Source organism: Nyctibius grandis, chromosome 1, assembly GCF_013368605.1.
Source record: "Nyctibius grandis isolate bNycGra1 chromosome 1, bNycGra1.pri, whole genome shotgun sequence".
In the NCBI taxonomy this organism is placed as follows: Eukaryota; Metazoa; Chordata; class Aves; order Nyctibiiformes; family Nyctibiidae; genus Nyctibius; species Nyctibius grandis.
The window spans coordinates 89817841-89833656 of NC_090658.1; the positions used below are offsets into that span (position 1 = coordinate 89817841).

Here is a 15816-nt window from a genome sequence, read left to right on the forward strand (position 1 = left end):
CCCTTTGGTGGGGGCATTTTAGGATAATCTTTTTGAATGGCACTTTACTGTTAGAGGCCCTCCAGATTCAGATTTCGATGGAGGGATTTATCACGGGCGAATAGTACTACCACCTGAATATCCCATGAAACCACCCAGCATTATTTTGCTGACGGTAAGCATCTTTACTAGTTTTTCCTTTTTACACGATCAATTTAACTGTAGGTGTCTGAGAGAGATATTCATGGCATTTAAGGTCGTGTTATTTTTGTAAGAAAGGTGGCATAGTACAGTTAATGCTGGCAATGTAAGACCAGAAGTCTTCCAAGGTGACTTTGGTATTCTGTAATTACATGAAGCTTTGCACCTAATAAATGGAAGTTTTCTCCAGGAGTAATCACATTGCTGATGTGATTATCTAACTTTCTGTTCTCTCAATGGGCCCTCTTGGTCTCTGAGACATTGGTTACATGTAGGAAGGCAGACCTAATGTCTGGGGCAAAGGCCCACATTGGTGCATAGTTTCATAGAGCTGTAGCTTTTCAGGCTCTCTGCATGTGTTGTGTGAGTTACAGGAGCAACAGGCAAGCCAGCATGTCACACTGGGACATGTGAGGTATCAGTTAAGGGTTTCTTCATGCCTGAATAGAGGCAGATGGCAGACTTCTTTGTTCAGAAAGCTGAATGCCAATTTTGTGAGGTTGGCAGTAATATAATTATCAAGTGTTGTTTGCATATAGAGTTGTTGTTTGATGATGATTTTTACAACTTGCACCAAAAAACAAGAGTTAACTTCCAGCATGTTTTATTATATCGTCCTCCTTCCTTTGAAGGCCAATGGCAGGTTTGAAGTGGGGAAGAAAATTTGTTTAAGCATCTCAGGGCATCATCCTGAAACATGGCAGCCTTCATGGAGTAGTAAGTATCAGTTACTTGGAAAATGTTATCCCCATCAAGCAACTAGATCTTTAAACTGAAAAAAATCTCACAAAGAATGTTTATTGTGGAAAAGGAGACAGATTTTGAGGGAGTAAAAGTATGGGAGAATTTGAGAAATGTAAAGCCATGAAAGAGCAACATAGGAGGATTTGGGAATGGTATTAAATAAATGCGGGGTGAAAGGGTTGAGAAACTGAGAGGTGATGGTAAGCTCTTATTTATTTGGATGTACAAGCATTAAGAATTCTCAGACTACTTAGAATAGTCTTCATTTTAGGCGGGGTTTTTAAAAATTGTTTTTATGAAAATACTTGAAATCCTATTACTTCACTCCATTTTTGTATAATCACTAAAACCAGCTTGAATATGATAGAAGGGAGTGTGGTCAGCTTTTAATTCTGATGCTGTACTTCTGAACACTCAAAAGGAAAGACAACGTGGTCTGAGTTCAGAATAACTGAATGTTTTCTACCTTTTTTTTTTAAGTTTCATTACCACAGAAATTTAGAGGAGGCACAGTTCATCCAAGGCATTATTTCTGTGCTTATATAATTTTAGTTTTGCTGAGTACAGTACGTCAATTATTTCTTCAGATATCAGTTGCGCTTTTAAAATATGTTGATAAGATCTTAGGAATTTTCTAGCAGACCACTCTTCAACTTTTGTAAAGTCTCATGTTTTTGTAAAGCGTAGAAAATACTGTCGTCTAAGTAGGAGGTGTAAATATCCTATCTCTGTTTTGTGGTACTTATCTTCATGTGATATTTATTTACCAAATCTACTAGCAAAGTGTCTTGAACTCTTAAGTTTCATGATTATGTAGAACAAAATTGAAGGCTAGATATTGTCAAAAGAGATGTTTTCGATGACAGTTCTCTGTTATTAGTATTTAAGTAAGCTCCTTGCCCAGCTCCTTGCCCAGCCTGATGACATAAAAGGAACAAATTCTGCAGTATATTGCGTAAAAGAAAACCAGAGAGCTTGTGTGCACTAAGTTGCAGAATTCGTGTCTAATAGAAAACACGCACAAAAAGAAGAATGCCGTACGAATCCTCCTCTTCTCCCCCCCCCACCATTTTTAAAGTCTGGAACTGTAATCTTTATATTGATGCAATATTTTTGTGACAACTTATATTTTCTTCTCTGTGTTGGCTGATGGAAGAATAAGGCCTTACCTTTCATTTATAATGTGAAGTTTAAAAAACGAAGAAAGCCTTGCTGTGTACCAAAAAAACCCAGTGCTGCTTGTATGAAATTCAGACTATTCCTTTGGACAAAGTGAAGTTTTGCAGGCAGAACTGCAACTTTTCTGTACTGAATGTAGAGTGAGATGAAATAACAGTTGTTTCTGCAACCTTGTTTGTATTTCTGTTTTCCCATTTTAGTAAGAACAGCTTTACTAGCCATTATTGGATTTATGCCAACCAAAGGTGAAGGAGCAATAGGATCTCTAGATTATACACCAGAAGAAAGAAGAGCTCTTGCAAAGAAGTAAGTACTAAGTTTGTTACTGTAGGTATATATATATGTACTCTCTGTTAGGGTAAGGCATTTTGTAGAAAGTAAGTAACTTCAGTCTGTTCTCTTGCATATATTCCAAGTATAAAAAAGTTCTATGTCTTGTATATATTTCTTTTTTCCTGAACATTGTGCAAGCTTGGAGCTTAGAGTCAAACAAAATACTTTGAGAGGGCTGTGTTTCTTCCAGCATTGTGTGGTCAAATTAGAGGTTTGTCTGAAATTCAGGGTTAGAGATGTAATTAAAATTGTGATACGGTGGTAATTGCAGCGTGGAGAGAAAATTAGTATGATGGAATTAATAGTAAGTGTAAGTGGGGGAGAAAACAACCAAAACAATGATGCATTGTTTCCCTTAAGTAAATGATAATAATGAAACGACAACAAAAAAATCTGAAGCAAGTGCTTCTGGATGATTTTTAGGAAATTAACTTAAAATTACGTTTGTGACTATGATGAAATGATTAGCTTAGTGGACAAGGGGAAAGCAGCGGATGTTGTTTATCTTGACTGTAGCAAGGCTTTTGGCGCTATCTTCGTTACCGTCCTCATAGAGCAACTCATAAAGTACAGCTTAGGTAAGAGGGAACAGTAAAGTGGATTAAGAACTGACTGAGCTGCCTGGCTCAAAGGATTGTGGTAAGCAGCACAAAGTCCAGCTGCAGGCCGGTCACTACTGGTGTACTGCAGGGGTCAATACTGGGGCCAGTGGTATTCAGTGTCATTAATGACCTGGGTGATGGGGCACAGTGCACCCTCAGCAAGTTTGCAGACGTAGAAAACCAGGAGGAGTGGCTGGTACACCGGAAGGTTGTGCTGCCATCCAGAGGAACCTCAACGGTCTGGAGGAATCTCATAAAGTTCAACAAAGAGAAAAGCAAAGTCCTGCCCTGGGGAGGAATAACGCCAGCTGACCAGCTGGAGAGGACCTTGGAAGGGGAGGACCTAGGGGTCCTGGCGGACACCAAGCTGTTCATGAGGCAGTGAAGTGCCCTTGCAGCAAAGGTGGCCAATGGTAGCCTGGGCTGCATTAGGAAGAGCATTGCGAGCAGGTCAAGGGAAGTGATCCTTCCTCTGTACCCAGCACTGGTGAGACATGTGGACTGCTGGGTCCAGGTTGGGGCTGTGTTCAGGTCAGGGTACAAGAAAGGTATGGACTTACTGGAGCAAATCCAGTGCAGTGCCACAAAGGTGATTGAAGGGCTGGAACATGTTTCATACAAGGAGAGACTAAGAGATCTGGGAGTGTTCAGTATGGAAAAGAGAAGGTTCAGAGGATCTTATCCATGTGTACAAATACCTGAAAGGAAGATTTAAAGAAGGCAGATCCAGGCTCTTCTCAGTGGCATCCAGTGACAGGACAAGAGGCAATGGGCACAAACTGAAACCCACAAAATTCAATCTGAATGCAAGAAAACATTTTTTTTTTACTGCGAAGATGGTCAAAGCACTACGCAGGTTGCCCAGAGAGGTGGTGGAGTCTCTATCCTTGAAGATATTAAAAACACGACTGGAAACAGGCCTGAGCAACGTGCTCTGTTTGACCCTGCTTTGAGCAAGGAAACTGGACTAAATGATCTCCAGAGGTCCCTCCCAACCTCAGCTATTCTGTGGTTATCCTTAAATGAAATATTATACCTAGGGTTTTTTTTTGGTCTTTCTCCTTTCCTCATCTGAGGAGGAGAAGGTACTTGAAAGACCATATCCTTACCTTATGAGCAAAGTTACTGTATTTCAAATTGTATTTTGCAGGCAGATGTGAGCTTATTCTGCTTGTACTCTGAGCCAATCAGAAGCTGCAACTTTCCTGTTAGCATGGCACTGAGTCAAAGCTAATAAACCCTGTGGAGAGGTAGGGTTTAGTGGGTTGGTCTTGGTACTGTACCATCAAGGCTGTGTGGTTTCTCATTGGCTTGGAGAGCTGCCTGCAGAGTGCCCTATAGACAAATGATGTGTGCGAGAGAGGAAAGGTGATGCTCTCGCAGAAGCTGAAATTCCTGGATTTGAGGTGCAAGCTCCTGGGTCCAATTTAGTATTTGTAATAATAGATAGATCTTTACAATTTACAATTTTAATTTGCTGCAGATATAAAGTAAGTTTAAAAATGATAACAAATTGTTAATAAAGAATAGATAATAGCAAAGTGTAAATCAGTTAATATTTTCCTAAATGAGTGAGAGAATATGTATTTGTAGTATAGATAATTCTCAGTATATTTTTTCAAGATAGTGTGATTTGGGGTGGGAGGAAGTACTTTTAAACTACTGATCTGGACACCACTTGACTTTCTGTGGATTGCTTTGCAAACGGTTTTTTTTAAACAAGCACACAAGAACATTATGAGAACATGCTATTCTGAGCTATGTCATTTGTGGCCAGGTCACAAGACTTCTGTTGTGAAATGTGTGGCACATCTATGAAGACAGCCCTCTTACCACTAACATCCGGAAGCGTGTCAAGCCAGGCCGACAAGGAGGCTAAGGAACTTGCCAGACAAATTAGCTTCAAGGTGAAGTCACTGTTTAAACTTTTATCTCTGTTTTATAGAATTAAAAAAAAATACTGAGGAAAAACTTGTAAATTGCAGAAACATTCATCATTTCATAAACCTACATTGATCACTATGTGGAAACCTGGGTTTTTAAGACAGTCTGAAACAGAAAAATGGGAGTGTCTCTCTTGCAATGTGCCAGTTTAATAAATTATGCATCTTAGGTGCTGATTGATAAGTTTTAATTTCAGTGGTGAACACTGTGGTAAGAACAGCATAACCATGTTGCTGTTACTTCCATATTTTTAGTCACTAATAACCTGATTAAATTCTCCAGAGTTGGTCTTATCATAAAATGTTAGGAAAGTTTGGGCAAAGCTAACCTATTTTTTTTTTTAAAGCCACATCTTTTTGGAACAATTTTGATCTCTCTCTGAAGCATACATATGTACTCCTTGTAGGCAGAAGTCAATTCATCCAGGAACTCTGATGCTGGACCCTCAAACATGTCAAGATTGAACAACTCTGCCACTTCACGTGAGCCCCAGCAGGATGGCGCAGCTAGAGCATTCCAGGATCCAACAAGTGCAATGGTATGGTCCATCTTTGAGCTTTATCAGTGCAAGTACAGGCATAGTCTGAACATGAAAACGGTACTATTAAGCTGATTGGCGGCTTCATTAAGAGTATGTAGTTCATAAATTTCTTCTAGAACTTCTGCATATTTCTATGTAAAATCTGTGTGTAAACTTCAGCAAATAGTATGCTGAATCACTTTTAGGAATAGCTATCTCTTCGCTTTCACTTCCTTCTCTTAAAAACAATAAATAATGTTCTTTTAGCAATTCTTGTTCTCACTAGTTCCTTTAATGTATGAGTTAAAAGTTCATTAAAATATTATGGTGTCTGAAGTACTACAATTTACCATCTGCATAATATATCACAGGTTTTTGCAATAGAATTCTTAGCCAGAGGCAAAAAAATGTTTCAGTGATAATCTGTAGCTTTTAAATATGAATTAAGGATATCTTCCCGGTTTTTAATAACCTCTTAAGTAAATCTGACTAACATATTCTTACCATTTGAAGTATGACACTTATTTTTTAGTAGTGCTAGGTGTAGAGCTTACATAATGGTTTCGGAAGTGACTGAGGCCTGGTGGTGGGCCAAGGCAGCTGCTGTTATGACTGTGGCAAATGCAATCTAAATTCACCGATAAATTGCAGGCAAATCCCAGCTAAGCTGTGTCTTTTTTAGAGAGGCTGGGGCTGCAGATTGTTTAAAAAACCTAAAACACGTCAAATAACGTCAGACCATCTGTTGCATGTTTGCAACATATTTTCAAGCTATGTAGAAACATAAACATGCTAATAGCATACTTTTTTCCACACAATAAGGATTTTTCCAGATTGTTCAGGATTTAATAAACCATTTTGTTTTATTCCCCTTATTACAAATCCTGGCTAATATAGTAGAACTAGCCAAAATACCAAGGCATTGCTAGCATTTTCTTGAGGAAAAAGACTGATTTTTTTTTTTTTTTTTAATTAATCCCATTTCTAAGAAATTTGTTTTAATCGATCATGCTGATTTAATAAGTAATGATTAACTTAATTTTCAGCAGAACAGTCCCATGTGAAATGAGACCTTTAAACATATAAATGTATGTAAAAATATTTGTATGTGATAAACTGTAAATGATGAAAAGTGGATTCGTATTTTAAGGGATCACACTCATGATTGTTAGTTTGAGTTTGCAGCAATACCTGTGTTTCTGAGCTGCCACATTTTGAGTGTTAGGAATTTTCTGGAGTCATTGGGGAGCGAAAACTTACAGCCATGCAGTGGGAAGAAAGAAATGTCTACCAGGAAAGACTATTTCAAAGAATTTGAGCTTGCTATTTTTGTGTTCTTACTCATGTGAAAATTAATAAAAACCTTGTCAAAGTAGGGGGCCAGAGGCCTTGATCTGCTAATAGTCATGAAAGAGTATCCATGCAAACCTCAGACCCTTTCTACTCAGCTGGGCTTCTTGCATGTGTCAAATCAGTTTGTTGGGTTAGTTCTTGTTGTGTAACCTTCTAATTCTGCCTTACTAAGTTGTAAGTGTTAGATGTGGGCAATGTCAAAACTATTTTTATCTCTTCTTGGAAAAAACGTTTACCACTTACTCTACAAATGTGTGTTTGATTAAAAGCTATTGTAGAAAATTTGCTGTTGTGGACTTGAAATTTATGCCCTTTGAGAATAAAAAGGGCAGAGGTAGACCGAATGCTGAATCCTTGTCTTAGCTTGTGTAATTCCTTCTGATATGGTAGATTCAATGTGCCTAACTCTGAAGTCATGGGACCTTATGTCCTGCTGTATAGTACAGAGGGGGGAAAAAACAGCAGGAATCATGCAGGAAGAATGGAGTGTTACTGTTCTGCTCTTGGAACAGTTGTAAGGTTTGGAACAGTTTATGACAAGGTTGAATGTCTATGGGTAAAGATCAGGGGGAAGGTCGGCAGGGTAGACAATACGGTGGGAATCTGTTATAGACCACCCAACCAGGATGAGCAGGCGGACGAGGCGTTTTACAAGCGGCTGTCAGAAGCCGCCCGGTCGCCGGCCCTTGTACTCGTGGGCGACTTCAACTTGCCGGATGTCTGCTGGAAATACAACATGGCAGAGAGGAAGCAATCTAGGAGGTTCCTCAAATGTGTGGAGGACAACTTCCTCATGCAAGTGGTAAATGAGCCCACTAGAGGAGGGGCCCTGCTTGACCTGTTGTTTGTGAACAGAGAAGGACTAGTGGGAGATGTGAGGGTCGGTGGCCGTCTTGGGAGTAGCAACCATGAAATGTTAGAGTTTTTGATAGTGGGGGAAGTAAGGAGGGGCAAGAGTAGAACTTCTGCCTTAGATTTCCGGCGGGCTGACTTTAGCCTGTTTAAGAGGTTGGTGGACCGAGTCCCTTGGGAGTCGGTCCTGAAGGGCAAAGGAGTCCAGGAAGGCTGGAGGTGCTTTAAAAAGGAATTGCTAAATATTCAGGAGCAGGCTGTCCTGGTGTGTAGGAAGACAAGCCGTCGGGGAAAAAGACCGTCCTGGTTAAACAGAGAACTTAGACTAGAACTTAAGGAAAGAAAGAGAGCCTATTTGCTCTGGAAGAAGGGTCGGGTAACTCGGGAGGTCTATAGGGGTGTTGCCAAGTCGTGCAGGGAGAAGATTAGAAGGGCCAAAGCTCAATTAGAGCTTGATTTGGCTGCTACAGTCAAAGATAACAAAAAAAGCTTTTACAAATACATCAACAGCAAAAGGAGAGTCAAGGAGAGCCTCCACCACTTGCTGAATGAGGAGGGTAGTGTAGTGTCAGGGGATGAGGAAAAGGCAGAGGTGCTCAATGCCTTCTTTGCCTCGGTCTTTAATGTCAGGACCGGTTGTCCTCAGGAGACTCGTTCCCCAGAGCCTGAAGTTAGGGACGGGGGGCTGTGTGAACCCCCTGTAATCCAGGAGGAGACGGTTAGTGACCTGCTGTGCCAGTTGGACACCCACAAGGCTATGGGCGCAGATATGATTCACCCCAGAGTAATGAAGGAACTGGCAAATGAACTTGCCAAACCACTCTCTATTATCTACCGACAGTCCTGGTTAACTGGAGAAGTTCCAGCTGACCTGAAATTAGCAAACGTAACGCCCATCTAGAAGAAGGGTCGGAAGGATGATCCAGGGAACTATAGGCCTGTCAGCCTGACCTCGGTGCCAGGCAAGGTGATGGAACAGGTCATCCTGAGTGCCATTACGTGGCACATGCAGGACAATTGGGGCATCGGGGCCAGCCAACATGGATTCATGAAAGGCAGGTCCTGCTTGACCAACCTGGTCTCCTTCTATGACAAAGTGACCCGCTTAGCAGATGAGGGCAGGGCTGTGGATGTAGTCTATCTAGACTTCAGTAAGGCATTCGACACTATCACCCACAGCATCCTCCTAGACAAACTGGCTGCCAGGAGCTTGGATGGGTGGACTCTTCGATGAGTTAAAAACTGGCTGGATGGCCGAGCCCAGAGAGTGGTGGTGAATGGGGCAAAGTCCAACTGGCGGCCGGTCACTAGCGGTGATCCCCAGGGCTCAGTTCCGGGGCCCGTGCTGTTCAATATCTTTATAGATGATCTAGACGTAGGGATTGAGTGCACCCTCAGCCAATTTGCAGATGACACCAAGCTGGGTGGGAGTGTCGATCTGCTGGAGGGTAGGAAGGCCCTACAGAGGGATCTCAACAGGCTGGATCGATGGGCCGAGACCAACTGTATGAGGTTCAACAAGGCCAATTGTCAGGTCCTGCACTTGGGGCACAACAACCCTGTGCACTGCTACAGACTTGGGGAGGAGTGGCTGGAAAGCTGCCTGGCAGAAAAGGACCTGGGGGTGTTGGTCGATGGCCGGCTGAATATGAACCAGCAGTGTGCTCAGGTGGCCAAGGCGGCCAACAGCATCCTGACTTCTATCAGAAATAGTGGGGCCAGCAGGACCAGGGAAGTGATTGTCCCCCTGTACTTGGTACTCGTGAGGCTGCACCTCAAATAATGTGTTCAGTTTTGGGCCCCTCACTACAAGAAAGACATTGAGGTGCTGGAGTGAGTCCAAAGAAGGGCAACGAAGCTGGTGAAGGGTCTAGAGCACAAGTCGTATGAGGAGCGGCTGAGGGAACAGGGGTTGTTTAGTCTGGAGAAAAGGAGATTGGGGGGAGACCTTATTGCTGTATACAAGTACCTGAAAGGAGGTTGTAGCAAGGTGGGTGTCGGTCTCTTCTCCCAAGGAACAAATGATAGGATGAGAGGAAACGGCCTCAAGTTGCGCCAGGGGAGGTTTAGATTGGATATTAGGAAAAATTTCTTCACCGAAAGGGTTGTCAAGCCTTGGAACAGGCTGCCCAGGGAAGTGGTGGAGTCACCATTCCTGGAGGTATTTAAAAGACTTGTAGATGTGGTGCTTAGGAACATGGTTTAGTGGTGGACTTGGCAGTGTTAGGTTAACGGTTGGACTTGATGATCTTAAAGGTCCTTTCCAACCATAACAATTCTATGATTCTCTAAGTCTTTGTTTTCCTTGGCATGAGGAGCTTTCAAGTGGGTTCAGTATAAAGCAGAATAACTTTCTTCTTCAGTGTAGTGGAAATCATGGTGAGCTGCTTGTGGTATTCTTGGCTGTCTCTGCTGATAAAATAAATCTTTTAAAAACATTTTTCTTTGAAGCTGCCCAAGCTGTTCACTTGCTTGGGCAAGAAACGTATGTAAATAGGCAAGTTGTCAAATGTGGCGAGTAATTACATCAGTACTTCCTTGCTGATAATAAATAGTGGGAAATACTATTGATGAGGAGGCTGGAAATGAAGGTCTCTTCCTTGGGCTAGTGAAATCACTGACTAGGTGAAAATTTGGAGATTCTTCTCCCACATGCAGAATATGTGGCCAAAGAGTCACAGGACCAAGTACTGCTTACTGTCTTGTGGATCATCAAACCTGATACACAGTTGAGGACATTCCCTGTCTGGCCATATGGAAAGGATGTATTTTGTGAATATAGTAGCTGGCCAGAACAGTGCTTAGGGTGATGGATATTGTGTCCATTAAAAGACTTTTGCTTGGAAGCAAATATAAAATGTCCAGAATTCTAGTTTTACCTGCTGTAATGATAATCAGTCTTTTAGGGGAAGGGCGGCGGGGGGAAGCTAACTCTGGAAAATAGCTGCAGGTTGCTTTAAGTGGGAATACCTGCAAACTGTTCTGAGAAGGGAAAAGGAGACTTAAAAAAAAAACCTTTTTGTCGGAGCTACTCTATTTTTAAAACACTTTAGAATTCAACCTTGTAAAAATGTTTATTTCCAACAACTGTACTGTGTCACTGTTTTTAATATTAACACATTGGAAGTTTGAGCCGTTTAGTACTGCAAGCAGATTAGGCTGGTGGAATATCAGAACCCATAGTTTCAATCTTACAAACGGAAAAATTATTTTCTTTAGAATAATACTCCTCTGAGCTGACCATGAGTTGCCAATGTTTATTTTTTTGCTACATAGGATGGTAGACCGATGTTTGACCAGTAGAGGGCAATAGGTATGTACATGCCTAAGTACAGTCATGGGTAGTTTGTGCTGGAATCACTGAGGTGTTTCGTGTTCAGGATTTTTGGTTTGTTTTTTTCCAGTGTTGTTGGTGATAAGAGCTGAATTTTAGACCCAGCTGTCCACAGGAAGCAGTGCAGCATTGCTTAATTACAGTTCTCTGGACTCCTCTCCTTCCTTTCTTGTCCTCCCCAACTTGTTTCCCCTGCAGTGTAGGTGACGTTGCAAATCCTCAGAGACTTAACTATTGGGAGGATTATTAAAAATTTCTTGAACTGCAAAGAGTTAAGCAAATCCTAGACAAAGATACTTGAATTCTCTTGATTTGGAACCAATCTAGAATTCAAATATTTTTTGACAGACTTTCTGGAGACTCTTCTTGTCCTTAGAACTGCTAATTTGCAGCTTGAAATAGACTTCTCGGGATAGCGTATGTTCAACAATGATGGCTATAACAATCTTGTAATTACTAGTGACATGTGTTGTCAGGCTTTCAAGTATTAACAATTATCTGAAGAGTATTTTAGTCCTAATGATTTTATTCCTTACTAATCTTGCACTGTCTTGCCTCACAACTCTTCATGTTTCATTTTTAGTCTGAAACTCAGAATAGCAGCGCAGCGGCCAGTCAAGAGCATACTCCGCCTGCGTCCACTACCACATCTATGAGTCCTCGGCAGCGCCGTGCCCAGCAGCAGAGTCAGAGACGGGCTCCGTCTTCAACTGACTTTAATCGGGTACAGCAACCAAGAGTCAACATGAACCACACTGGATCAACTGTTCTGATTGTCCTTCTGACTTTTGCATTGGCAGCTCTTATATTTCGTAGAATATGTTTGGCTAACGAGTATATATTTGAGTTATAAGGTTGTTTGTCGTAACAACAGTGACTTGAATGCTTCATTGAACATTCTGTATTGGGTATGACGTGAGAACTGTTTACAAAGATTACTTTTTGTATTTACGCTTAAATCCTTATGAATGTTAATGTACCTACAGATACATTACTTCTAAGAAAAGCAAAGTTGGATATTTAACTACAACAAGTGTTAATTGAGTGCCAGCTAGATACCTGGAGAAACGGTGCAGTGGAGTAGTAACAGTAAGGCATGTGGGAGGGGAGTCAATTTATCAACTAGAAAAAGAAAATTTTTAGAAAGTGGTTAATTCACTTTTTTATGGAACATAAATGCAATTAATCACCCCATCTACGTTAGTATAAGATTTGACATTGGAGAAGGAATTATAAAATGAAACACTACTATGTGTTTGTGTCCAGTGAACTCTTAATTTAGAGGGGATACAGTTTTGTAACCACTTTTATTTACCATGACACGTTTCTAGAGGGGGAACACATGCGAACTGGTTGTGGTGCTGCTTTGTGTGTGGGATAGGGGGAAAGGAGTAGGGGAGGAAAGAAGGGGCCAGAAAACTACTTACGTTATTTTGATTTTTATTGTTTTTGGAAGAAACATTGGATAATCTTTTGCAAGATTTGAATGTCCTCTTCTGAAACTCTCAATTGTATATCTTGTTGTTTTAAAAATTGAAGATTATATAAAACATGTCTATTCTTGCAATAGTTATAAATATGTAATATAATTATTTACCCAGAGCTATTGTCTTTTAATTATACCAGAAATTTACATAATGTGTTAAACTGAATGTTTCATATGTGGTTTTATTTACTAAAGAAAATTTAAACCGTATTATACTTAAACTCTCATATATATGAACATGCTTAAGAGACATATTTATTAAAATCTTGGTAGTAATAAAGAATTTCAAGCCAGTCTTTGGTTATGTTTCAGTTATGACATGGCCTTTTGTTTAGATTTTTTTGTTTCAGGTTTTTTTTTAACCTAAAATCAATATTGGACCCAGAGGCTTTCTGCATTATTAGTTTATTAAAAAAACCAAACAATTGGTAGTATTCATGAATGCTGTGAAATCATATACACAAGCAATAGACCTGCAGTTGTTAGGGTTTTGAGAGGTTTTGTCTGTGAATGTTTAAGTATTGCGGTGAAGTAGAAGAAAGCAACCAGTGGGATAATTTTCCTCTTGTATTATTGTTCAGATTTAAATGTCTTCTAACATGTTTATTTCAGAGACAATGAAGTTTAGCTAAATTTCATTTTGTTGCTGTCAAACATGATAGCACTGACTTAAGTGAGAGTCTCGTCCTGTTTCTCAGCAAGTGTTTATCAAGCTACCTACAGCTTTCCTAAATTTCATTAAATATAGTATGTATTAGTGTTTTGAAACATTAAAGTAGCTATAACTACTTCTAAAGTAAGGAAGGCTCATTGTAAATCTAAGGGGGATGTGGAAATTAAAAGAACCCCAAAACTGAGTTCTTTTTTAGCACTTCTTATGGAATGTTGATAATCTTGTTTGCAGGTGCAATGGAACAAAGATCAAAAAATAGTTTTCTTAAGAAGTTTGGACAAAAGTATGTAGTTTTCTCAGCTACTTCAGCAGTTACTTACACATTCTGCTCCAGAACAATTTGATGTCCATGTATCAGTTGAGGTGTTTTTACCTAATTTGTGTACTTATTTAATTAGAAATTAAAAAAAAACCAAAACACAACAAAACCCCCCCAACAAACAAAAACATGCAACCCCCCCCCCGCTAAACCCAAAACCCCAAAAAACTTCTCCAGATCCTGTAGCCTCTAAAATATGTTGCTTGAATACTTGTTTTATCCAAGTATTGCAAACCTGAGCTCACAGAAGCGAGTTCTGGAAGAAGCCTGACCCAAAAGATGGTTTTGCTGGGTTTTGACCCATTTGCTTCTCTGGAAGCTTTGCTCTGAGTGTGCTTTTCTTTTCCTAGAGCCTCACTGCTGTGCCAGGCAAACTTTTGCTCTCATACCTGTACCGCATTCTGGTTATCAGTAAAGCAGCTCAGTCTTCTGCGAAGAGGCAGTCTGTTGCAATGAGAAAATAAGCTTTGAATGGTTTCTGAAAACAGCCTCTTCCTTGTGATTAAAGAAATAGCTGCTTTGTAGCTTTTCATTTTTATTTCAAACTTTTAAAAATAAAAGCTAGAATGCCTGATTGTGCAAATACCTATTTGAAAAAATAAATATTAATGGTGACTTGATTTATGTCGTCTGTTGCATGTATAGGTACTTTGGGGGTTACTGTGTTTTGATTTTCCATTAAAAGTTAACAATAAATAAAATCATTTTCAGAGGAAAGAACTCATCTTTTATCTTCAACAGCATAAAGAACCATGGAAAATAAAATCTCAACTGCTATAAAACCATCAAATGTGTACATTTTACAATGATATAGGTCTGAAGCATGACACAGTTGAAAAAGATGCCATGTGAAGGAACAGAAAAGCAGGAAAGCCTAATGAGAAGGGACAGCCTGGTTTTACGCAGTCTGGCAGAAGGATAGCGCTGTCCTGAGATTAGGGGATTGAGCAAAAAGCTGGCGTGCAGAATTGTGGGTTTTATATAATGGCTTTAGTAAATATCCTTTAGGACCCAGTGGCAATGTTTGGTGAGGCAAACTTCATCAGTCATGGCCAATCATTAAGCGGTGATGAGGGAGAACCTTTGAGTGAGAAGCCCCTGAAAGCCTGTCGAAAACGTCACATCAGGAAAGTAGCGTTTCTACCACCGATCGCCGACGGACACGCAACGCCGGAATTAAGAGTTGATTCAATGTTTAAACCCGGGGGGACTTGTACTACAGGAGCTTACTGGAGCACAGAGTGCCCGACTCCTGTTTCCAGCAAGATGCCTTATTTTGCAAAACTCCTTTTATTAATCTTTTGCTTAGTTCTTCTTGTGGAAAGCAGGAAACACAGGAGGAGGAGGTGGACAAGCCAGCTGGAGGTGCACAGGGCAAGGTAAGGGTTAATAAAACACCTATATGTCTTTGCCTGGAGTGTCATAAATCTGCCCTGTCAGTGTCTTTGTGTATATTGTGTGGGCAAACATCTTTATAGATAAAGTTTTTATAGTAGTCTCTGGGAGCATAATCAGTTTTAACTGTAAATGGACACATTTAATACTAGTGTTAACGAAGTCTTAAATGAGGCAGGTTTTGCAGGGAAGTTGACCACTTCAGCATGGATTGTGGTAAAAATATTCTTAGCCCTGTGTGTGAATTACTGAGAGAATTCAGAGAAGTTACGATTAATAGAGATCAAATCTACGCATTGTTTTGGCACTGTTTCAAGAGCAGGTTCTTTACCCTGCTTGTTGGAATGCCTGTGCTACCTGTGTTCACTTGAAATTGCATGTTATTCTCTAGCAATTTGAGGTGGGGATGGTGGTTAGCATGTGTAATATTAGTTAATAATAAATAAATCCCTGGAAGTTACCCAGGGATTGTAAAATTTAAAAGTATTTTGAAGAAATACATGGAAACTTTTTTAAAAAAAATATTTTTTTAAAGTCAAGCAAAGTCACAATAAAGAGTTAAAGGTCTTAGGAAGTTTATTAGATTTACTGTTGCTGAGATTTGACCAGAGGTTTACATTAGAAAAGATAATCTTCCAAACCTGTCAGACAGTCCAAAGTATGTTATCCTTTTTTGCTGTTATGTCATCCAGTGGCAATTATATCTTATAAGACTGTTCATTGTTTGAAGGGCTCAAAAATAAAATTGGGTTAATCCATCTTATTAAATGGCTTCACTATGGCTGTAAACCCTCATCTTTTCATTTATTTTGTTGAGTTTTTTGGTTTAACACTCAACGCTTTTGAAGGGAGTGTTGTTACTTGAACGTTTTACAAAGAAATGTGATATAATTGAAAGCAAT

The 15816-nt window shown here is 40.1% G+C and overlaps 2 protein-coding genes across 4 annotated transcripts in view; both read left to right on the plus strand.

Moving 5' to 3' along the window:
- Positions 1-12658, plus strand: part of UBE2J1 (ubiquitin conjugating enzyme E2 J1) — a 39462-nt gene extending 26804 nt beyond the window's left edge. For all 3 annotated transcript variants that reach the window (XM_068416270.1, XM_068416262.1, XM_068416277.1), the window contains exons 3-8: positions 23-154; positions 813-897; positions 2304-2409; positions 4816-4945; positions 5389-5520; positions 11625-12658. In XM_068416270.1, coding sequence (XP_068272371.1) covers positions 23-154; positions 813-897; positions 2304-2409; positions 4816-4945; positions 5389-5520; positions 11625-11894 — 855 coding nt within the window. In that variant the 3' untranslated portion in view covers positions 11895-12658. The remainder of the gene's footprint in view (positions 1-22; positions 155-812; positions 898-2303; positions 2410-4815; positions 4946-5388; positions 5521-11624) is intronic.
- Positions 12659-14539: 1881 nt separating this feature from the next.
- LOC137663878 (gamma-aminobutyric acid receptor subunit rho-2) overlaps positions 14540-15816 on the plus strand; it is a 40353-nt gene continuing 39076 nt past the window's right edge. The window contains exon 1 of the mRNA XM_068401512.1: positions 14540-14898. Within this exon, the coding sequence (XP_068257613.1) occupies positions 14540-14898 (359 nt within the window). The remainder of the gene's footprint in view (positions 14899-15816) is intronic.